At 39.4% G+C, this 25,814-nt stretch overlaps 1 protein-coding gene and 1 pseudogene across 2 annotated transcripts; both read left to right on the plus strand.

The window, feature by feature from the left end:
- The first annotated feature begins 4,292 nt into the window (after window positions 1-4,292).
- On the plus strand, window positions 4,293-9,264 carry LOC127430534 (putative transcription factor Ovo-like 1; annotated as a pseudogene).
- Window positions 9,265-10,812: 1,548 nt separating this feature from the next.
- On the plus strand, window positions 10,813-25,416 carry LOC127431320 (transmembrane protein 151B). 2 transcript variants are annotated; one of them, XM_051681715.1, is made up of 2 exons: window positions 10,813-11,379; window positions 23,529-25,416. In XM_051681715.1, the coding sequence occupies exons 1-2, from the start codon at window positions 11,320-11,322 to the stop codon at window positions 25,137-25,139; spliced, it is 1,671 nt and encodes a 556-aa protein (XP_051537675.1). In that variant the 5' UTR covers window positions 10,813-11,319; the 3' UTR covers window positions 25,140-25,416. The 2 variants fall into 2 exon arrangements, with proteins under 2 accessions (XP_051537675.1, XP_051537676.1); XM_051681716.1 differs by having other exon boundaries at window positions 23,532-25,416.
- Window positions 25,417-25,814: the final 398 nt, after the last annotated feature.

Raw genomic sequence — 25,814 nt, forward strand, 5'->3', positions numbered from 1 at the left:
GTTATCATCCCCAGCATCAGAACTGCTGAACGAGACGAGGCCGCACACTCTTTCAGAGGGCCAGAGCTGATTTCACACATAGCGTATCGGCAAAGATGCGTCCGTGGAGATTGAGGGGCTCGCGGGGCGTGTGCCGGCACGAGGACCACCTCAAATTCATCCTGCTTGTGTGAATCCTCGGGTATCACAGAAGAGGCAGGTGGGAGAGCACGTGAGGCTGAATCATCCCTCAGAACAAGGGCGATTTGAGACTCATGCTCTGAGACTCATGAGGGCTGACTCTGTGTGGGCGCGGCCCAGACAGTAAATGCAGCTCTCATGCTGATCTGATGGTGGGATGTGCCTCTCGCACAAGGAACACTTATGGAATGACATCTTTAAAAAGATGCGAACACGTAAGCAACTCTTTTAGATATATAAATATATATTTATATTTCACACAATATACAATACACAATATGCAATTGCATTGTAAGGATACACAACACCTGCCAAAGCACTGCAGGGAACCAGAATGCTGAGGCCCGCTCACCAGTGAAGTGTCAAGCGCGAGGCGGAGTGATGTTTGCCGGAGCACTGCAGGGAAGCGGAGAATCTTCTCATTGCCGTGAAGATTCCGCCCGCTGACTCGTGTATATTGATACGAAGGGCAGAGTGCTTCTAGACAAGAGACGATCACTGTCTTGAAGGAAGAAATTCTGAGGAAATAGTGTTTGTGCACCTGTTTTTATAGCGGACAGCTTCACGCCAAAACAGGCGGGGCTCAAACACCATAGCCAATATTAAAATATTGGCGTTATTGTTGAGAGGTTTCAACTAGGTCGTGTAAGACTGCACTCCCCATATGTGTTAATAAATGCAATGTCAACTGAACTGAGTCGTAAGGGAAATCAAACTTTTGAAAACTCTACATATCTTTTAAACTAACGAATTCTTTGACATGAAACCCAAAGTAGATGAAGACTAATATGTTTTGACATGAGAAATGTATTTGACAACTTTTACATTGAACATACCTGAGAAATCAGGAGAAGTCAAGATACAAATTAGTGGCTTTCCTCAGGCGTGACTTGACAGCATCTGAGGGCTTAAAGTTCACGTGCCACTAACATCTGTAAGCAGCACTCCCTTGTGGCTGCAGCAGTACTGACTCATTGAAAACAGCATTTACATTGACAACATAAAAATGGCTCAGGCAAATACATTATTTTTAATACAAAATAAGCACTCCTTTTTAAACAAAAATGTGACCATACATTTGTGTGTCACACATTCAGAAAGTCTCCCGCTTGCAGAGTGTCTCCGGCTGTCCTAACACTCCCGATACTGACTGAATATGAGTGACAGGTGCATGCGTAACTGGCCTTTCCAACACCGGTGGATAATTTACTGCTATTTTCAGTTTAAGTGGATAGATGCATAAAGCTTTTATAATTTTGGACAAAACAACAACAACAACAACAAAACCCATTGTTTTGTTAACACATTGACATATTGTTTTGATACTTTTGGAAATTTTTAGTTTTTTCATTTGTGATTTAACAATTTATGCCACAACTGATGTAGTATCACCAAGGTGCATCAACACATTTTGTGTAAAAAACACAGTAGGTATTGTTAGCCCATTTTTGCATGTAAGATGGGGGAGATTACAAGTGTGTTTGTGTTTTCATTTTGTGTATGCATGCAGGGTGGGGATATCTCTACTGTCGAGGTTCTTGTCAGATTTTTGAGACAATAACATGCTCCAAACTTTTTTTGCACACAAAGGTTTGATGTAAACGATCGTGATGACAGTAGTTCAAGAAAAAAAAAAAAAAAAAGAAGAAGAAAAAAAAAAAAGGATATCCTAATAATAACTTACAACAAACCGGAAAAGTCTGTAACTTAATTGCCTTTTATTATGAAAACTCTAAGACTAACTAACGGTTTCTGGTTTAATTATGCTATGGGACACACCTTACATCCTGCTGATAGCCTACTGTAACAGCAATAACCCTAACAAACACACCCACAGATCCACAGACAACACACTTCTAAACACACAAAGCAACTGACCCTACAGAAATGTAAGAGCATGCTTTAATTTGAGTTAGTTTGTCAATTGAACTAAAAATGACATAATGTACTAACAAAACAAACAAACAAACAAACAAAAAAAAAAACATATTTAAAGGTGCAATATGTAACATTTTTTTTTTTTTTTGCCAATGTGTAAATGGCTTGTAACGCAACTTGAAAAATGAGCCCTTCCTGGACTTCCTAAATTGCCTATTAAAGCCTGTAGACTAATTTTCATGCAAAGGGAACGGGTCGCTTTTGCCAGGAAAATCCAAAGGATGTGACGTTTATGATGCGCTCCCGAAAGCCTTGCATCAGTGCTTCCGCTATTTAACAGTGTCAACAGACAGTCTGCAACACTAGGTAATGTAATCTTAGAGATGGAATCCAGCAAACGTCTGGCTCCCAGCACAACACCGACTCCTACACAAACTCAGAGTAAGCCAAAAAAAAAAAAAAAAACATTTATCTACTGAATCCCATCTGACTAAGAGGGACCGTGATCGTGGTCGAGCGAAAACTAGAGTGAACATCGGCAGGGCGTTTGATTCCTGGAGGGACCTTCGTTCGGTTTTGGGGATTAAAACCGACCCTGAATTGGCGTTCTTCTTTTTGGACAGGTAAGCTTACATAACTGCAAAGCATGTGAAATATAGTACCATAAGGATTGATCTGTGTAATTTTAGCTAACTTGATCTTGCCTGCTAATGCTGATGAATTGCAAGCTACCTTGCTTCGTAACTTTCAAATAATTTCAACGATCTTCTCTTTATAATAAAAGTCAGGTATGCTGATTCACAGTAACTGACATAATGTTAATCTGTAATTATTCAGCAAGGTAAACTACAATAACACATGAAATGAACGCTAGACAATGTTCAAGATAATGCAAAAAGACCCATTCATTAGTGTAACGTAACTTGGTTATACAGAAAATATTTACGTTCTATTATTATAAAAAATAGCACATTGATATATCAAAATGACAGTTGTGATGGAATCACATCAATACTGAGTTGTGTCAACATATTTATAATGTATAGTCTATTTTATAAACAGGTACTGTCATCATCCACCAAATTTAGCTAACAGCTATTGATAAAGCTGGCTAGCTAGCTAATGCCGACACAGGCTGTGTCTCGTTTGGAAGGATGCATCCTCCGGAGGTCGCATTTGTCAGCTGCATATGTCATCGAGGCTGTCTCGTTTCAGAAAAGCCAGTAGGACACTTCGAATGCAGCCTTCGAATGTGACCTTCTTTCACGGTAATTCGGAGGATGCATGAGGTGTATTCTTCGTGGGCACTCACAACCCATAATTCTTTGCTTCAACGGAAATGTCTAAAAAAAATGATGCCAATTTGCCCGTAAATATGATGTTCAAACGCAAGTAATGTTAATTCCCAAGTTGAAGTACCTCAGTAGATGGGTGCAGAGTATATAATATGTATTATTATATTAATATATAATTAAAATAAAGTATTAGACTAAAAGTACAGCTGTAAAATCTATTTTCTTTTCTCTTGACATCATTATAACTCTCCTAAAATGTACCTCATGCATTCCCTTCTAAAGGGACTTTGTTCCCTTCTCACTCAAAGCGCTCGCGCTTGTTAAAGAGTGGCGTGCTGTCATAGCAACCATGTTACGTTCCGTTTCCGTTCGTCCTAGGAAGGCCGTCTCGTTTACACGAGACTTGTTTAAAGGAGGACACTCTGTATACTGCAGCCTTCAAAGGACGCGATCTCCGGAGGACGCATCCTTCCAAACGAGACACAGCCATAGGCTATCTTATAAATGCAGCTAATGTATCATGCATAGAAAAGTGATTACTTCAAACTGCAGTCTCGCATATTCAGACCTATATCCACACTTTGTTTTAGCCCTGTTCCAGCACTGGAAAGTCAAATATAATATACAGTCTCAAAGTTTGTAGTAAAACAATCATAGCTGTGTAATTTTAATTATGCAACCTCATCTGTCATCATGATGCCGGTGAATCACGTTCAGTCTCTTTGTTTTGGTTGATGCTCGTGTCCCCTATGGAGTGTGTTCGCGATCACGAGTAACAGGCTGCAGTTCACTTAACGGCACAGGTGTCATTAATAACAAGGGTTTCTGAATCTTACATACTGCCCCCTTAAACCTTACAAAGTAACTCGTTTATCTTTCTCATTAAAAAGGTTACAAACGTTAGAGAACCGGTTTTACTGGTACCTGCCGTGCACCGTTATGTTTCTGCGCATGCGCCACCTCACCTGGCGGTTCCTTGTTATTCGTGATCTGCTTACCGGTACACAGTCTGAATTTAAACTTTTATGTGACAGTAGCAGTCCGACCGCTCACACAGGACAAATATGCTGGCTAGTTCTTAGAATTAATGAGCTGTACTGAATAGTGGAATCAACAACTGAATTCGGGAACATGAAAAGGAGATAGTAGAGTATATATATATATATATTTAGTATCGAAAACATAGGTAAAATAGATTGCCTTGGAAAACGACGATAAACCATTGTGTTTTCGAAAACGCCTTGAGCTTTTCTTGTCAAAAAGATGAACATCACGCCTGTAAAAAGAAACTGGCGTCAGCTCCCGGATTCCGCGCGTGGGGACATCTACATACCCGGTAAGCGTCATTCATGTTGTGTTACTGGGTATTTAACTTTGAAATTAATACTCGATGCATTAAAGGTAACATGAAGAAGAAGAAAAAAAAAAAAAACTGACTGACTGAACTTTAGAAAATTTCAAAATAAAAAGTGCAAAAATTAAATAAAATAAATTAATAAATAAAAAATCTGAGAATCGGATATTACACTTTCAGAAAACAAGGTACTGTTTAAGGTACAAGGCAGTCACTGGGGTGGTACCCATGTTTTGGGAACTGTACCCAAAACCAAAAATGTAGGTTTTTTGTTCCCAGAGGTACATCACATATTGTACCTTTAAAGGCACACAATAGGCCCTTAGGGTTCCATCATGTACCTGACAAATGAGGTTAAGGTTCAGAAAAAGTCCCTATGAGGGTACCACACCAGTGACAGCCCTTGTACTTTAAAGGAATAGTTCTCCTAAAAAATGAAAATTCTTTCATCATTTACTTGCCCTCAGACCATCCCAGATGTGTATGACTTTCTTTATTCTGCAGAACACAAATGAAGATTTTTAGAAAAATATGTATGCTCTATATGCTGTGGCGTAGCCAAGGGTGGGCACCTAGAATATTAGAGATTATTCTTTGACTTCAAATATATAATTATAAAAGAGTTTAAAAATGCATAAATTCTGATTTCTGAGTGTGAAAGGACTGTTTGAATGTGCTGCCTCTCTGTTGATAAGGAAAATAAGGTTAAAAAAATTGGGTGAAAACTTGACACATCCATTTTTATTGAGGCCCACCCAAAAGTAATTTCCTGGCTATGCCCTTGTCTGTATGTCAATACAATCCAGGTGAATGGGTACAAGAACTTTGAAGCTCCCAAAAGCATATAAAGGCAGCATAAAAATAACCCTTACAACTCCAGTGGCTAAATCCATGTCTTCAGAAGCAATATTATAGGTGTGGGTGAGAAACAGATCAATATTTAAGGCCTTTTTTTTACTATAAATTTTACTCCCTGCCAGTAGGTGGGGTCACTTTTGATAGGGATAGTGGTGGCTCAGCAGTTAAGGCTCTGGGTTACTGATCAGAAGGTCGAGGGTTCAAGCCCCAGCACTGCCAAGATGCCACTGTTGGGCCCTTGAGCAAGGCCCTTGACCCTATCTGCTCCAGGGGCGCTGTATCATGGTTGACCCTGCACTCTGACCCCAGCTTAGCTGGGATATGTGGAAAAAAAGAATTTCACTGTATATGTGCAAATGTATAATGTGTGATAAATAAATATAATAAAAATAATAATAAAAAAAAATAATAGGTGGTGATATGCGCAAATTGGCAAATAAAGAAGAACTCTTAGGAGAGAAGAGAGTGCTTTGGAGGGCTGGTCAAAGTGGACATTTATAGTAAAAAAGGACTTAAATATTAGAAAAGGTCTCTTTCTCAACCACAATTATCATATCACTTATTTAGACATGGATTTTGTCATGCCTCTGGCATTTGCCGGTTCATTCTGTTGTTTGTTTTCTCTCCCTCGTGTTTCACAGGTGGAGTCGGTGAGCATAATCGGCGTTTCCATGGGAACACTGATCGCTCCCGGGGAGGTGTCGATTACAGTAATAGATTTCTTACACGTTCCACCTGCCTTCCTCTGATTGCACACCATATTTCATCCTGTGTGTTTCCCCCGTTTGTTTGCTGGTTTATTGTTTGCTGTACCACTCATGTTTGTCTCCAGTTTAATGTGGAGTTGGTTGTGCTGTTCTTGATGTGGTGTTTACCTCACAGATCGTGATTGCCCTGTTGGTCGCTCCCGAGGAGGATTCCTTGGATTACCTGCCCGTGTGTCGGGGAGCTTGAATCTTGGGCGTTGCTTCACATCTCGCCAATCTTCAGCAGATCTTTACGGACTTCCACTACAACACCTAATAAAGAATACACTCTCCTCGCCATCCTGGCTTTATTATTTTGAGCTTGTCCGAGCTGGTGCTGAGTGCTCTTTGTGTTAATAAAAAACGTGAGATTAATTGGGGTTATTTAGTTATTGACAGCCATAGTTGTGGACAGTTGTTCTCGCTTTTCTGCAACATTCATACTTCAAAGAATAAGTTGTACTTGTTTTGTATCTTTGAGGGACTTTCTCCTGTAAACCTTCTTTGGAACAATATTTATTGTAAATTGAATTAAAAGGAATCATATTTGGGGGTCCTTGATTTCAAAATTTTGAAAACTTATGTTTTAAACTATTGGTGTAAACTTTTTTTTGTTCTCTACTTAACATCTCCCTTAATTACTCCCACTCATTTTCAGATAACTACAGGTAGTATGCCACCTTTTCTACCAGATGGCTCAGAAAATGCAAGCAAGTTAGCTGATATTCCACCTGCATCAATATTCTCCTGCCCAGTATGCCAGAAGACTTTAAGTACAGCACGTATGCTGAAACGCCATATAAAGTGCCACAGTTAAATGAAGAGATACTCTTGTGAGCACTGTGGAAAAGGATTTAATGATGACCTCTTGACCTGAAGAGGCATGTGCGAACTCATACTGGTAAGTTTATACGTGCAATATAGTACTGTATGTTTAGTCCAAGTTTATATATATATATATATATATATATATATATACAGTGGTGTGAAAAAATGTTTGCCCCTTCCTGATTTCTTATTTTTTTGCATGTTTGTCACACTTAAATGTTTCAGATCATCAAACAAGTTTAAATATTAGTCAAAGATAACACAAGTAAACACAAAATGCAGTTTTTAAATGAAGGTTGTTATTATTAAGGGAAAACAAAATCCAAACCTACATGGCCCTGTGTGAAAAAGTGTTTGCCCCACCTGTTAAAACATAACTTAACTGTGGTTTATCACACCTGAGTTCAATTTCTCTAGCCACACCCAGGCCTGATTACTGCCACACCTGTTCTCAATCAAGAAATCACTTAAATAGGACCTGCCTGACAAAGTGAAGTAGACTAAAAGATCTTCAAAAGCTAGACATCATGCAGAGATCCAAAGAAATTCAGGAACAAATGAGAAAGAAAGTAATTGAGATCTATCAGTCTGGAAAAGGTTGTAAAGCCATTTCTAAAGCTTTGGGACTCCAGAGAACCACAGTGAGAGCCATTATCCACAAATGGCGAAAACATGGAACAGTGGTGAACCTTCCCAGGAGTGGCCGGCTGACCAAAATTACCCCAAGAGCGCAGCGACGACTCATCCAAGAGGTCACAAAAGACCCCACAACAACATCCAAAGAACTGCAGGCCTCACTTGCCTCAGTTAAGGTCAGTGTTCATGACTCCACCATAAGAAAGAGACTGGGCAAAAATGGCCTGCATGGCAGAGTTCCAAGACGAAAACCACTGCTGAGCAAAAAGAACATTAAGGCTTGTCTCATTTTTGCCAGAAAACATCTTGATGATCCCCAAGACTTTTGGGAAAATACTCTGTGGACTGATGAGACAAAAGTTGAACTTTTTGGAAGGTGTGTGTCCCATTACATCTGGCGTAAAAGTAACACCGCATTTCAGAAAAAGAACATCATACCAACAGTAAAATATGGTGGTGGTAGTGTGATGGTCTGGGGCTGTTTTGCTGCTTCAGGACCTGGAAGACTTGCTGTGATAAATGGAACCATGAATTCTGCTGTCTACCAAAAAATCCTGAAGGAGAATGTCCGGCCATCTGTTCGTGACCTCAAGCTGAAGCGAACTTGGGTTCTGCAGCAGGACAATGATCCAAAACACACCAGCAAGTCCACCTCTGAATGGCTGAAGAAAAACAAAATGAAGACTTTGGAGTGGCCTAGTCAAAGTCCTGACCTGAATCCTATTGAGATGCTGTGGCATGACCTTAAAAAGGCAGTTCATGCTCGAAAACCCACCAATGTGGCTGAATTACAACAATTCTGCAAAGATGAGTGGGCCAAAATTCCTCCAAAGCGCTGTAAAAGACCCATTGCAAGTTATCGCAAACGCTTGATTGCAGTTGTTGCTGCTAAGGGTGGCCCAACCAGTTATTAGGTTTAGGGGGCAATCACTTTTTCACACAGGGCCATGTAGGTTTGGATTTTGTTTTCCCTTAATAATAACAACCTTCATTTAAAAACTGCATTTTGTGTTTACTTGTGTTATCTTTGACTAATATTTAAACTTGTTTGATGATCTGAAACATTTAAGTGTGACAAACATGCAAAAAAATAAGAAATCAGGAAGGGGGCAAACACTTTTTCACACCACTGTATATATCCTCTCTCACTTTTCTTTCTACCTTCCAATACAGGTGTGAGACCCTATAAGTGCATTATGTGCGCTAAGGCCTTCACCCAGCGCTGCTCCTTAGAATCTCACTTAAAAAAAGATCCATAACATTACTCAACGGTATGCCTACAAAGAGCATAGGGACAAACTATGTGTGTGAGGAGTGTGGCATAACTGCACAGACACAGGACAGTCTGCGTAATCATCTTCAAACTGAACATCCAGCATGTTAATAATGACTGGAATCTTAGTTTTTGATAAATGCTAATGCGTAAAATAGGGATTGACTAGTAATCCAAAAACGGACTAGTCGATTAGTGGGTTGAATTCGACTACTAAGATTAATATTTTTAGTGGTGATGGTTTTAATGGGAGATGCAACTTCTTGGAGAGTGTTTTTTCTTAAAAGAGAATAACTGTCAGCACAGTAAAACCCTCTGCAAGAACTTTTGTCACTTTAATGCTTTAGGTGTAGTATTTTTATGCACTGTTGTTACAGCAAAGCACTACATCAATTACATTTCAAGTTGATAACTGTCGGACGTTAAAACCTCTGCTCTGAGTAATAGTGAAGGGGGCAGTGGCGGCTCAGCGGTTAAGGCTCTGGGTTACTGATCAGAAGGTCAGGGGTTCAAGCCCCAGCACTGCCAAGATGCCACTGTTGGGCCCTTGAGCAAGGCCCTTGACCCTATCTGCTCCAGGGGCACCATATCATGGCTGACCCTGCACTCTGACCCCAGCTTAGCTGGGATAAGTGGAAAAAAAAAGAATTTCACTGTATATGTGCAAATGTGTGATAAATAAATATAATTATTATTATAGTGGAGCCTTTCTTATTTCTTACTTTTGATAGTTTTAAGCTGTCAGATGTTATAGTTATTTAGCCTATTTATTTGTTGAATATCCATTAGTTACCATGTTGGTAAATAAGTTACCATCCTGCATCAGGCCCTGCTTCGGGGTCACGTGAACATAACAGAGCCTAATTATGCATTATTATCCTTAACACAGACTAGTGTCTTAAACAACGGTTCAACTAGTTAATTATGAAAACTGGTAGTTTTGCACATTCCTAGATTCAATTTAGTTCCACTTTACATGCACTTTTGTACATAATCTGTAATTCTGAGCAGAAACAAATGCAAATGCCAGAATAAAGACAATGATTTTTATGTTTGATGTTGAATCACTACTACACAGAAGATTATCTGTAACAAATCAGTTTGAATGTCTTTATGGATCATTGCTTGATTTCATATGAAAATACACTTCTTTGGTGGTTTTGATAAAACGATTATATATATATTAAACTTATTTTTTTATATTGTAGCTATATGGCAACAATTTATTTTCTTGTACTTTCTCACCTTTAATTTGCTTTTTAACTTGCTTTTCTTAACGTGCTTTATTTATAGATGGTGGTATCTATTATATTATTGCATTTAGTCATGTATTTGGAAATATTCTTTGGTAGTTTTCATAAAATTATATATATATATATATATATATATATATATATATATATATATATATATATAAATAACATATTTTTTTTTCAATTTTAATATATTTTAAAAATATTGTTTTTATACTGCAATGAGACACTTCCTGTGTTCTCTTCGAACACACAGGCTCATTGGTGATCACAAATCGTGGTTGTCAGCAGATTATATTGCAATTTTAAACTAAACGAATTTTGACAGTTCAACATAGAAACTGTACTTTAATGCTGACAAAGGAAGCCCAGAACTGGATTTACAAACACCTTTGCCGTGTGTATGTGTTCTGCCAGTGGGTGAACAGTGAACAGCCCAATTATTATTAGTTTCAGGCGCGTTTAAGGATGACGTCAGAGTGAAGTCCAAGGAGACGTTCAGGTGAAAAGAGGTTGAGGTGGAAAATGCTAGAAGAGACTGTGGATTCTGCCATTTTCACACCTCGTTTTTTATAATTAAAATGAGAATATTAGCAGAAGGAGATTAATCTCACCGTTGCTGATTACGACACAGGCTTAACGTCAGTCTTCGAGAAAGACGGCTGGGCAGAGCGAGGCGAGAATATGATGCTCGCGCGCTCATCCAGCCATTGCTCTGTCTCGAGTTCGCGGTGTTTTTGACACACAACAAGCCGAGGGAAATCAAGCGCAACAGTTATTCTTCGTCCTTGACTGGACCAAAATCCAGACACATCGCCAGTTTGGATTAGGTGATGTGATAACCTCTGTAAAACACGTAAAGGACATATCTTTGGGAGGTGCTTGTATACAGTGGATTTTGCCACCGTAGTAACGTGGTTGCACTCGCCGCTGATGGGGTGAAGTAGGTTACGGAGAGGTCCTAACGGTGGACCGCATTTTTCATCCTGGACATACATCATACACATGTTACTAAAAAATGCAAGGGGTGACGGTGACGGGAGAAGCGCCCACATTGAATGGGGGTGGAAGGGAGGAGGTAAGTCGTGAAAAGTATGCTGAATAGCTTAAAATCGAGGTGTTCTAGCCTTTGTTGTATTATATTTGTCTTGTGAATGTGTAAAAGACAGTGGATCGCAAGTAGTCACATCGACAATTACTCTACATGATAATTCAGGCTCAGGTGTGTGAAATAGTGCATGGGACACTACATGGTGCTTTAAAGTAGGTGTTATATAGACTTAAGTTAAACAGCCTTGTTTATACACCTTGTTTATATACCTTGTTTAACTTGTTTAACACTTTCGTTAAAGTCTGGACGTTTAATCTGGTTTGGAAAAGCCCTTTTACAAAGGGGAGGGGCCCGGCGAGCTGACCAAATGCTGTGTCGTCATGGGAACCATAAATGAGAGCTATTTGAATATATGGCTGTGTCTCATTTGGAAGAATGCGTCCTCCGGAGGTCGCATATGTCGGCCGCATACGTCATCGAAGCCATCTCGTTTCATTTTTTTAATTATTATTTTTTTATTGGGAATGCAATAAAGGTTAACAATTGTATAAATGTAAGTGCATATACATAAAAGGCATTGACAATAGATACAAAATAAGAAAAAGACATGACGTATGCGGCCGACAAATGCGACCTACGGAGGACGCAGCCTTCCAAACGATACACAGCCAGTGCGTGCGTGTGTGCGTGCGTATATTAGTGTTGTCACGTACCATCATGTAAGTAGTCGGTACCGATACCAGTGAAATTTCACGGTTCTCGATACCAGTTTCGATACCACAGCGATAATGTGCTACTGAACACACCAGTTTAGTTATTTTTAATTATTTAATAATTATATTAATAATTATTATTTTCCAAAACTTTCCAGAAGTTTTTTAAAGTTTAATTTCATCATCAAAATGGTGTCTAATCAATACATTCTTAAAACGTTTAACAAGTGAAAATAAGAGCTTTTCAACATGTCATTGCAATTTTTTTTGCCAAACTTTTATTTGTATTATGTCTTGCTTGTGATACTTTTATTACAGTGAATATTACATTTTACTATTTTTTTTTTTTTGATGGATGCTTCACTTTTCCAGATAAACAGTTGGCGTCACGGCCCAGTGTGATCATTGAAGACTTTTAAATCACGTCTGAAATCTCATCTCTTTACACTGGCCTTTGAGTCTGAAAAATGAAGTGTATTTTAGACTACTGGTGTTTGTGAATGTGGCAATTTTGAAATGTTATGTTTTAAATTTTATTACTGTGAAGCATTTTGTCAACTCTGTTGTTTTAATTGCGATATAAATAAAGCTGAGCTGAGATTAAAGCGCAGATGCTGTGATTTTAATTAAATAAATATATAGTTTACATGTGCTGTGTGGTTCACAGTAGATTAGTGCTCTGCTCTGTAATCTCATACAACGTGAATGATTCTCAATGTCTGTGGCGTTTCAAGTGGATGAGCAGTCGGATTTATTTAAAGTACACAGCTCATCCACAGTAAGATTGCAACCTTTAGCGGTTTAATAAATCACACTAGGACATGTCATGATTTTAATTAGATTTATTTTTCTATTTCAGTGTACAAAGAGTAACAGAGTACAGGTTAAAAATAAGCCTGTGAGCATTTTTGAAGCAGTCGTGTGTCAGAGTCGGTACTCTGTACTACTGGTATTGTAGAAACACTGGTATTGTTTTTTTTAAGTATCGACTTGGCACAGAAGTACTGATACTTTTGACAACACTAGTATTTATATGCATGTGTGTGTGTGTGTGTATATAATATATATATATATATATATATATATATATATATATATATATATAAACAAACATGTTTGTGAGTGTGTATGTATACATATATCAGTGATGCACCCTGATAACCATGTCTCTCCATTTTGCCACATCTGTGTGGCCCCTTAAATAATTATATCTTAAATCTTATTAAAAGTATTTCTGCTAAGAATAATCCCCCATGGCTGCATTTCCCCCCAAAAAAATCATTGCAAGCTTAAACTGATCGACCAACTTAAGCTTGTAATGACTTTGGGAAATGCAGCCCAAAGTTGATCGTAGAGACCAGTGGCGCCAGTGGTCTCTATATCAACTTAAGCTTGCTATGCTTTTGGGAAACGCAGCCCTGATCTGACCTGGCTCATTTTAACTAGGAGCTTTTAAACACAACAGAGTAGGCCAATTGTAAAAACTGTATGGCCGTTTTTAAAGTCTAATCAACCAGGTGGGGGCTAGGGTGGCATTGCCCCCTTAGATTTTCCTTGTAGATTTTCTTCCCTTCCCCCCACTTCCTATACGATGGCTGAAATAATCAAGTGGGAAATGCCAAATGCCCCCAGAAAGATCACATCGTAGTACTGCCCTAGGTAATGATAATGGACCCTTTTCACAGACTGCACTCAAAAGAAATGAACTTTCACTATTGTCAGTTTTACTGAATCCTCCTTTGTTCATATTACTCAAAAATGCATGTAACCAAATTAACCTAAATTAGCTGAGTTATTTCAATACTTTCAAGCTTTACCTAATCTATTTGTGTTGGGACAACATCTATATTTTTAGTTTGGTTAACTGAAACTGGACAGGGGATTTCGAACTCCCAGCATGCTTTGCATGGCACTCGATAGGGAGAGTAAATGATCAAATTAAATGTTATATAATGTGTCTTTGTGCAAGATGAATGTAAAGGGGGAGATGTGTTGATGTTTAATTTTTTTATTGTGTTGAGATTTAAGAGTTCTTGGTATGTTGGTGTTTTGGGAGTTACCATTGTGCTAAAGAGTGGCACTTGAGCTTATTTTAAGGACAGGTACGTGTTAAGAATACTTTAAATTGCTTTACTCATTGAGAAATTAAGCTAATCATAGTGTAGTGTTTCCTATTAGCACTTATGCACAGTACATAGCATATTAGCATTCACTGTACTAGCTACTTTGAAATGAAGAGAGATTCATTTGCGTTATTAAAAATATATAATTTAGTTGGATGTACTCAATTCAATAAGATTCCCTCTACTTGAAGTATTTAAATTGAGATTACATGGTAATTTTAATGTAAGAAAACTAATTTCAAACACGTGGAACCACTTTCCAAAGAGTTATATTTTTAGTGCGTCATGACGTGTTATTTAGAAGAGAAAATCTTGCATTGTTTTTATACTTGAGTTTTTTATTTTTTATTATTTAGTATAAATTAATAACATCATACTTTATATTACCCTGGATTTATTTAAAAAAAAAAAAACAAACAAAAACAATTTACCACTTATGCAATGTGGTTTTCATCACAGCTCCTTAGAGAGTGACAGTACATTTGGCATCGCCTCTTCTCTGACTGTAGAAATCCTATGCTCTTTATTTTATCTTCATTTGGAAAGTTGTGGAAACATTATAGTGTCATTTTTCTTTTACTATTGGAGCAAATAGATAAACATTAATTATATTTGTTGTGATCTCCCATTTGCTCCCATTCACCACTATCAGAGTTTACCCTGCAATAATTTACTTCCACATTCCAAAGCCCAGAATGTGAAAATGGTCCATAAACCCAACAGAAATTGCACAAAATGACTGGACTTTTACCTTAAGACACATCTCGAATGTAAAATGTCAGTAAAAGTTTGTTCAATTGCCTTGCAGATTTGCATAATAGACAAATCATTAATTTGTAATGCCATTTACTGTTTCTACTTTCTTTGTGCTCTAAGTTTCTCACACTTTCTGGCTTACTCTGCTTTCTCACTTTGACTTTTCCCATCTGGCTCACAATTTTTTTTCCAAGATAACAGGATGTCAGGTTTCAGTGGGGCATTCATTATTTTCTGGGCAGTTACAGTTAATCCACTGTGTAGTTAATTAAATCACAATAATTAACAACACATAGGCCTGCTCTTCAGGCAGCTCACACAGTCTCTGGTTTTCTTTGCATTATTCCCGATATGTTCTATGTGAAAATATGAGCCGTCTCTTTACTCTTTCTCACTCACACCCACAGTTGCTGATTTTACCCCATATTGTATTTCAGATCTATCGATGGAATGAAAGACAGAGTGGGGGATGTGACATTTTTGTAAATGTTATTGAATTTTTATAATGTTTGTTACATTTTCACTTACAGACATATTGACACTTATAACTGTAGCTATTTCTTTTTAGTGACGGCTCCTCTCTCTTTACAGTATGTGATGGTACGTATTGTGTGTTTGCATAAGAGTCTGGGCGGACACATCTCTTTGATGACAGTGAGAGCTCTCTTGGTCAGATAGAAAAAGAATATGCTGACAAGGCAATCAAGACTTTAAGAGGGCACTTGGGCCATCCTGTTTTAATTTATGACCAAACCTTTCTCTTCCACTCTAACATTCTTAGTCTGTTCTCACACCACTTAACTATCCCATCTTGTGTACTATCTATCCACTTTTGCTCTCAAAATTATTTGTGGAGACTGAATATTTTATATGCCCAATGTCCTTCATTCCAAAATGTTCCACTCAAAATTAGGCATGAAAGCAAAATTTCTACTCGCACATGATCTAACAAGTTTATGAAGACGAATAGTCCCTTTTGTTTTAGCTCTCTGAAACATTGTAAATGATGCTTTGGCTTAGAGGTGCACAGATACTATTCGGTAGTTCTCGTGTCGGTCCGATACTGGGGGGTAAATACTTGTACTCTGTATCAGTCATCATTTCATATTACCGAGTACGATTACATTAATATAATGACGTTGTTGCACATGTGTGCGTAGTGCTTCTAAGACCAGTTTGAAAACATGAGAAACATTTTAATGTTTAAACCATTTAAATCTTCTCCTGAAATATGTGGATTCTCTCACGTGCACACGCCTTCTCTCTCTCCCTCCCGTTTGTGTGGCATGAGAGCTTGCATTCCCAAGTGCTTGCCTGTCAGACAGGATTTTTTTTATGGATAATTCCAAATATCATTTTGACATAAAAGCAAGAAAAGAAAGAAATCATTTGAAACTAATGCGTGAGCTTTCATTTCATTCACCACATCTCTCTCCACACATTTGTTTTAGGGAATAAAAAAAAAAAGAGCGCTATGATCAGACTCGTGCTCTGCTCGCGCCAGAAGGCCATTGTTGCCATAAACAACGCAACTCCAAAAATCATTTGTTGCATGTAAAGACGAAGCTGGTAAAAGTGATGGGAGTTACTGTCTGTCACTTCAGCCCAGGAGCAACACCGTATAAAGCAATCGAACAGATATTGAACTCAGTCAGGCTCAACGCAACAAAACCAGAACAATCAATCAATACTAAAGCTGCACTGTCCTCTCCGTGAGCGTACAAAACAATATGGATAAAATAACAATGATAAAGCATGAATAACGTGGACATAGTAGCTGGGATACTTTTAAAGGTAAGATACACCCAATTAAACAGTCTTGAATCGTCATTTTGAATGACTGAAAACGCTAATATTGGCAATATCAAGATATCAAATGCATATAGAATGGCATACGTTTACAAACACACAACTACTCGTATCAGTACTCTGTACTGGCCGATACCCAAATCTAGGTACTTGGTGCTTGTTTCGGCCTTAAAAAATTGGTAACGGTGCATCTCTACTTTGGCTCATACACATATGCAGGAAAACACACTGTTGGGCTTGATTTTATGATCCTGCCCACCCACTGTATTGCTACTCATATGAAAATCATTTAAATGCACATGATCATATGACTTCAGACATTCTTAGGGCATCTAAATAATTTAACCTAATAGAGTGACTCTGAAATAGCTGGCTGGCGTTATCCACTATTTATCCATTGCTGCCATTTTGTTCCATGCAAATGTTTTCTGAAGTCCTAATCTCTAGAATTTCTTCTGACTGAATATCATTCTCGTCTCTTAGAACACATTTTCTTGTAGTAATGACAGGATTCAACACTTGATTCTCACCCTCCCACCACTGAACTTCTTTCTTTAGGTGCTGTGCAGTCATTGTAAAGCATCTACTTAATAAATGCATTTGGGATAATCCTGGATATTTTATTGAAAGTTGGAAGAGTAATGATACTCTATGATACAAAATTTACATAAAGTAAATCTTAAATATTTTGAATTGGCTTGTGAATGTTTTTCGGAACAGAATAAAATGTGCCAGAAGAATTTAAGGAATATGCTCTTATTATCATATGTCTTTTATCCATTGTACATTTTTAAGTTATTATTATTCAGTTAGCCATTATTAAAGCTGAAGTGGGTAATTTCTGTGCCACTATATCCACTGAACGGAAGCGCAAAAATAAGTATTGTTTTCAAACAGCCTGCCGAACACACCCCAGTCTGATGATGATCAAACAAACAGATAATCCCGCCCCAAACATATGCCATTGGTTGAACTAATGTTGTTGTGTCAGACTGGACAGTTCACTAGAAACAGAGTAGTTTTTTTAATGCCACAGACACTCAGTGTTTGAGAATATTAACCTACAAATGGCTTACTTGCATATAGTTGGGGCAGTGGTAGCTTAGCGGTTAAGGCTCTGGGTTACTGATCAGAAGGTCGGGGGTTCAAGCCCCAGCACTGCCAAGATGCCACTGTTGGGCCCTTGAGCAAGGCCCTTGACCCTATCTGCTCCAGGGGTGCCGTATCATGGCTGACCCTGCACTCTGACCCCAGCCTAGCTGGGATATGTGAAAAAAAGAATTTCACTGTATATGTGCAAATGTATAATGTGTGATGAATAAAGAAAATTATTATAATTATTAATTATAGTTGTCTCTGCATATTAAGCTAAACTGTCAAGTTAAACTGAACAAGTTACACACTTCAGCTTTAAAGGAATGTTCGGGGATCAGTGCAAATTAAGCTGAGTTGAAAGCTTTTGTGGCATAATGTTGATTACCACAGAAATTTTTTTTGTCTCTTCCCTCATGACAGTACGGCACTTACAATGGAAGTTAATGGGGCCAGTCCGTAAATGCTAAAATAGGTTAAAAAGTATAGCCATAAGACTAAACATTATAAACTCAGCAAAAAAAGAAACGTCCCTTTTTCAGGACACTGTATTTTAAAGATAATTTTGTAAAAATCCAAATAACTTTACAGATCTTTATTGTAAAGGGTTTAAACAATGTTTTCCATGCTTGTTCAATGAACCATAAATAAGTAATGAACATGCATCTGTAGAATGGTCATTAAGACACTAACAGCTTACAGACGATAGGCAATTAAGGTCACAGTTATAAAAACTTAGGACACTAAAGAGACCTTTCTACTGACTCTGAAAAACACCAAAAGAAAGATGCCCATGGTCCCTGCTCATCAGCGTGAATGTGCCTTAGGCATGCTGCATGGAGGTATGAGGATTGCAGATGTGGCCAGGGCAATAAATTGCAATATCCTTACTGTGAGACACCTAAGACAGCACTACAGGGACAGGAAGGACAGCTAGCAGTGGCAGACCATGTGTAACAACACCTGCACAGGATAGGTACACTATATTGCCAAAAGTATTCGCTCATCTGCCTTTAGACGCATATGAACTTAAGTGACATCCCATTCTTAATCCATAGGGTTTAATATGACGTCGGCCCACCCTTTGCAGCTATAACAGCTTCTACTCTTCTGGGAAGGCTTTCCACAAGGTTTAGGAGTGTGTTTATGGGAATTTTTGACCATTCTTCCAGAAGCGCATTTGTGAGGTCAGACACTGATGTTGGACGAGAAGGCCTGGCTCGCAGTCTTCGCACTAATTCATCCCAAAGGTGCTCTATCGGGTTGAGGTCAGGACTCTGTGCAGGCCAGTCAGGTTCTTCCACACCAAACTCGTTCATCTATGTCTTTATGGACCTTGCTTTGTGCACTGGTGCGCAGTCATGTTGGAACAGGAAGGGGCCATCCCCAAACTGTTCCCACAAAGTTGGGAGCATGGAATTGTCCAAAATCTCTTGGTATGCTGAAGCATTCAGAGTTCCTTTCACTGGAACTAAGGGGCCAAGCCCAGCTCCTGAAAAACAACTCCACACCATAATCCCCCCTCCACCAAACTTCACAGTTGGCACAATGCAGTCAGACAAGTACCGTTCTCCTGGCAACCGCCAAACCCAGACTCGTCCATCAGATTGCCAGATGGAGAAGCGTGATTCGTCACTCCAGAGAACGCGTCTCCACTGCTCTAGAGTCCAGTGGCGGCGTGCTTTACACCACTGCATCCGACGCTTTGCATTGCACTTGGTGATGTATGGCTTGGATGCAGCTGCTCGGCCATGGAAACCCATTCCATGAAGTTCTCTTCGCACTGTTCTCGAGCTAATCTGAAGGCCACATGAACTTTGGAGGTCTGTAGTGATTGACTCTGCAGAAAGTTGGCGACCTCTGCGCACTATGCGCCTCAGCATCCGCTGACCCCGCTCTGTCATTTTACATGGCCTACCACTTCGTGGCTGAGTTGCTGTCATTCCCAATCGCTTCCACTTTGTTATAATACCACTGACAGTTGACTGTGGAATATATAGTAGCGAGGAAATTTCATGACTGGACTTGTTGCACAGGTGGCATCCTATCACAGTACCACGCTGGAATTCACTGAGCTCCTGAGAGTGGCCCATTCTTTCACAAATATTTGTAGAAGCAGTCTGCATGCCTAGGTGCTTTATTTTATACACCTGTGGCCATGGAAGTGATTGGAACACCTGAATTCAATTATTTGGATGGGTGAGCAAATACTTTTGGCAATGTAGTGTACATCCGAATATCACACCTGCGGGACAAGTACAGGATGGCAACAACAACTGCCCGAGTTACACCAGGAACGCACAATCCCTCCATCAGTGCTCAGACTGTCCGCAATAGGCTGAGAGAGGCTGGACTGAAGGCTTGTAGGCCTGTTGTAAGGCAGGTCCTTACCAGACATCACCGGCAACAATGTCGCCTATGGGCACAAACCCCTTTTCGCATGAAGCCTAGAAGTGCATGCAGCTTCTGTTTCGTGGTGTTTTTGAATCTTTGCTTGAGCGTAACAACATCCGTCTGCAGCACTGGCACAGGCGCACTGGTCAGAGTGAAAGAAATGCGATTTAAAGCATTTACATGGCAGTATAAAGCAAATAGGAGTACTCCACATATCTTACTGCGATTATCATTACTCTGATTATTAGCATAATCAGAATATTCAGTTTACATGAGCAACAGTTTAATCGCAGTATTGCCTTAATGGCATTTTAATTGCTTTCTGAGGGTAGATGTAAACAACCTATGTGTATTTAAGCATTTAAGTACTGGCCCGATTGACTTCCATTGTAAGTGCCTTACTACAACTATGATTTTTTTTTGTAAATTTTGTATTTATATATACATTACCGGTCAAAAGTTTAAGGTCACTTACTACAACTTTTATTATTATTATTATTATTATTATTATTATTTTTCTCTTCACATTTTAGAATAATAGTAAAGTCATTTAAACTATGTAATAACAAATGGAACTATGGGAATTATGTTGTGACTATAAAAATCCAAAATTAATCAAAACTGTGTTATATTTTAGCATTCAAAGTAGCCAGCCTTTGCCTAGAATTTGCAGAAATTTACTCTTGGTATTTTCTCAACCAACTTCTTGAGGAATCACCCTGGGATGCTTTTTAAACAGTATTGAAGGAGTTCCCATCTATGCCTGGCACTTATTGGCTGCTTTTCTAATTATTTGGTCAAAGTCATCAATTTAAAAAAAACTGTTTTTTTAATACAATTTTAGTTTTGTAATGAAATCAGTTAATATGTTGGCGCAATTATATTTTTGTCTACAAAAATCATTTGAAACATTTAAGAATACGCCTTCAGATCAAAAGATTTTTAAGATCATGAGAAAAATTTCAGTCGTGACCCCAAACATTTGAACAGCAGTGTGTGTGTAATATATATATTATTTTATTTATTTAAAAGACAAACAAGTTGGGGGCCTGGGTAGCTCAGCAAATAAAGACGCTGACTACCACCCCTGGAGTTCGTAAGTTCCAATCCCACGGCGTGCTGAGTGACTCCATCCCCTAAGCCAGTGTTTCCCACAGCACAGTGGTTGGAACATTATCAGATTCCACAATATAAATAAATAAACGAATTCAGCATGGTTTATTTGTTTAAAACCTCTATGAAAGCTCCCATAATGTGTCGATGATTAAACCAGTTTAACATTTTATTAAACGGCCCCAACATTCTAAACGGCATTGAAAAGGAATAAAGGAGAAATCTGCACAATGAACAGACAGAAATTGTAAGGTTTCAATCCACACATCACTGATATTTAAAAAAAATGTTTACCATGAACTTATCAATATAGTAGTAAGAGAATACAATTTAATTTCTGGATGTGTTTTTCTTACAAAAAATGCCATAATTTGATTTATGGTTACAGCTAATCATGGTTTTACTTTTGGTTACTATGATCTTATTGCAAATGCTACAGTTACAACTATGGATACAATGTAACTTTCCTTCTATGTAAAGTCTTTTCGAATGTCCTCTGATTGTAGAAAAAGACTTTGTTTGTCTTCAACAAACAAAATGACTGTATTTTAATCCTCAAGATCCTGATAAAAAGAAACCATGAAAGAAAACACATTTTCATTCAGTTGGACCGGTGCGACCATTTGTAGAATTTAACACCGGTGCTACCACTCTTAAATGTTAGTTTGGAGCCATGTAAAGAAATAGATAAATAAAAACTTATTTGCTGTGGCATTGCAAGAATTAATTTGCAAGAACAAATCTAAAAATAAGAAAAGATGCAAATTTTTTTGTTTTATTCATTACCCCATTAGTGCTCTTGCCACCCGTGATCTCATTACTGTGCCTACGTGACTTGCGTTTTTTGCATAGCCGAATTTCAAACATTACGAGTAAACACGCAACTAAAATGGACAGAAAACATGCAAGTTCTTGAAAAGGAAAACTATCAATGATGGTTATGTGGGACAATGAGAGAGAGATGTGCCATGGGATTTGTTTAGTTGTAAAAAGTGTGCTGTGGCAGAAAAATGTTGGGAAACACTGTCCTAAGCAACCAAATTGGCCCAGTTGCTAGGGAGGGTAGAATTGGGCATTCCAAATTGGGGAGAAAAAGGGAGAGAAAAAAAATCAACAATATGCCACAAATACTGTTAATTGAACTTAACCTGTATTGAACCTGGAACATTCTTTTAAAAACATGCATAGATGATAGTTTGTGCACATGGTCATATAGGCTTCAAGTTCACTGCAGATCCTAATTGATTTCATCACTCCCATCCCAGTTTCCTCTCTTGTCCTTGTAAAAAGCACAATTAAACTCACAGACTCCATTCCACACTTGGGCTGCAGCCTGCTTTTAGTGCTGCAGTTTCTCACAGCAAGGGCATTGCACGTACTATTAGCTGATTTATATATATATATGTGTGTGTGTGTGTGTGTGTGTTGGAGAAGAGACAGCAGTTAAAAAGACAGAGGATGGTAGGATGGAAAATATTTATTGCAGACTATTTGTGCAGAGATTCCAGTCTTTTGCTTTACTTGTTTGTGTTTTCATGTTTTTTGTTTTTTTTCCTTCTCTTCATCCCACTTTGGAATCAGTCCATCTTTCCCCATATGACCACAATACCTCAAGCCGCCACTGGGGTCAGACAAAGCAGTAGAGATCCAAATGCATTTACTCGAGATGATGCACTCAATGAGGTCTAAAAGCTTCTAGACTTCCCCTCCACAGTCGTACAGAGCATTTTAAAAGGAGACATGGTTTGGGTTACCAGGAAATGTATTCAGCCCTCAGGAGAATGATCTATTACTGAGTTCTCTCTGCTGCATGTTGGAGTGAATTTAGTGGTTTTTGCTGCACTCAGTTGTGCATGTCCTGATACAATTCATTTGTTGAATCATCTAAAATATGTAAAATGTTTTGATTGTCCCTGAACTGATTTTTGTTCTTTCATTTTCTTCCTTTCCCTTCCCCTGTTATCTCTCCAACCATTCTCCCTTCTGCTTTCTTTTGGCTCTGGCATCTACCTACTACTGCACCATGTGTGCGTCTGAACCATGCTGTCCAACATCCTCCCAACTCCTGAACCCTGCCCCAATCAATTTCCTATCCATCTGTACATCAAATGCTACCATCTATGATATTCCATCTCCATCACCCCCTAAATCTGCCCATCCCCATTTCCACCTACAGCAGCGTCCCCTCAAGCAGTCCCTGAGTGGCTCACTGTGCCGAGAATCCCATTGGAAGTGCCTGCTGCTCACCTTGCTCATGTATGGCTGCTTTGGCACACTAGGCTGGTGCTCCCTGTACCGCATCACCGTAATGGCATCTGATTTCAATGGAGACAGAGCTCGACTATATCATGACAGCCCATGTTCCAATGGTTACGTATACATCCCTGTGGCCTTCCTGGCTATGCTTTACGTAGTCTACTTGGTGGAGTGCTGGCACTGTTACTCTAAAACAGCTAACCTTGCTAAGGTGAAAATCAGTGAGGTGTACGACAGGATCCAGCGGCTGCAGCAGGCCACACCTTGCATTTGGTGGAAGGCCATCAGCTACCATTATGTACGACGTACAAGACAGGTGACTCGCTACCGAAACGGAGACGCCTACACCACCACGCAGGTGTACCATGAAAGGGTCAATACGCACGCCACAAGCTCAGAGTTTGATTACTCGCGCCTTGGAGTCAAAGATGTTTCCAAAGAGCTGCAGGGCTTGTTGGAGCATCCTGTCACTCGCTTGCGTTTCACCAAGTGCTTCAGCTTTGCCAGTGCCCGTGCTGAGACTGCCTACCTTACACAAAGAGCACGCTTCTTTGGTGACAGTGAGGGTCTGGATGACTACATGGAGGCACGGGAAGGTATGCACCTCAAAAATGTGGACTTTCGGGAACACATGTTGGCACTTCCTGACCCATCATGGCCACCTTGGTACACACGACGCTGGGTGTACTGGCTCGCCTCTGCTTTTCTGCTGTCTTGGCCTCTTCGCGTGATTGCGGAGTACCGCACAGCTTACGTCCACTACCATGTTGAGAAACTGTTTGGCGAGAATGAGGACGCAAATGACAATGATAATACAGAATCTGGAAACTACTGTACAGGCTTTGAACATGGCACTGGTGGTCCCACCCTGCGTGTCATATCACGGGTCAACACAGTGGACATGACTGAACTGGAATGGCATATTCGCTGTAACCAGCAGATGGTGCCTAGCTACTCTGAGGCCTTGCTTATGGATTTGGATATGAATACAAACACGCCATTGTCTGTTGCAATGGCAGCACATATACGACGCAATTCCAGCTACTTCCTTCAGAGCTGCCCCAGGTGCCGGAGGTCGACAAGCAGTTCCTCGCTCCCATCCTGGATTAGGGGAAACATGGCCACAGGGACAAACTCATTCCCCATTAGGCCTGGAGGTAGGCTGTCTCTTAGTCGCAGCGGTTTATCACTTGGCCGTTTACATACAAGTCGTCGCCATCCTTGTCTGTTTCACTCAAGAAGCCTTGGGGGAGGGATGGCTGGCAGAGTGGAAGAGGGAGGTGGGGGTTTCCTTGGTCTCGGGTTCAGAGTGCCAGATGAGGAGAGGAGAGGCGTATTGGAGAACGAGGGTCTAGAAGACGAGGAGGTAGAGGACAGAGGCCGGGAACAGTTGGATGAGAGGGAGAATGGAGATATTAGGGATGAGGAGAGAGACCGGCCACCCACCTACCAGGATGCTCTGTACTTTCCAGTGTTAATTGTTCACGGGGAAGAGAGCTGTCATGGGGGGCGTGGCATTGACACAGGTTAAAAGAACTGTTATGACGTTAAAAAAAAAAAAAAAAAAAAAAAATTACATATATATAATGTAGGGCCTATGGAGTGGCTTTTGTGAAGTAGAGCGAGCAGTTGACATCTGGGGGCAGAATAGACTGAGGACAGATAGAAAGATTTAATTGGTTAAGAGGTTGAGGAATAAAAATAAGATGGGGAAAATGCACAAAAGGTTTGAACCTAAAAGATTGTCATTGTGTAACAATGAAAACCAACTCATATTTGTTAAAGGAATAGTTCACCCAAAAATGAAAATTTGCTGATAATTTACTCACCCTCAGGCCATCCAAGATGTATCCGAGTTTGTTTCTTCATCAAAACAGAATTTAAGACTTTTAGGATTTCATTTCAGGCCTCCTCCTCTAAACAATGCAAGTGAATGTACTAAATTTTTTGACGGTCCAAAATGCATATTTAGGGTGCATCAAAATAATCCACATGACTCCAGTCGACAAATAAAGCTCTTCTGAATGCAAATGATTATTTTGAGAAACAAAATAATACTTTTTAACTACAAATGTTCGCTTCTGTACATCTCTGTGAGGTGCGCTCATGAGAGGGTTGATGTAAGCTCATTGGTAAGGTCACGCGTCACGTGGAGGAGGCAGGAAGCGCGTCATTGTTTACAATAGAAACTTGCACAGAGCACAGA

The sequence above is a fragment of the Myxocyprinus asiaticus genome, chromosome 40 (assembly GCF_019703515.2).
Source record: "Myxocyprinus asiaticus isolate MX2 ecotype Aquarium Trade chromosome 40, UBuf_Myxa_2, whole genome shotgun sequence".
Lineage (NCBI taxonomy): Eukaryota > Metazoa > Chordata > Actinopteri > Cypriniformes > Catostomidae > Myxocyprinus > Myxocyprinus asiaticus.

Coding starts and splice junctions, on each gene's coding strand:
- LOC127431320 (XM_051681715.1), top strand. CDS start 11,320: ATGCAAGGGGTGACGGTGACGGGAGAAGCGCCCACATTGAATGGGGGT. Junction 11,380..23,528: donor ATGGGGGTGGAAGGGAGGAG/GTAAGTCGTGAA, acceptor TTCCACCTACAG/CAGCGTCCCCTCAAGCAGTC.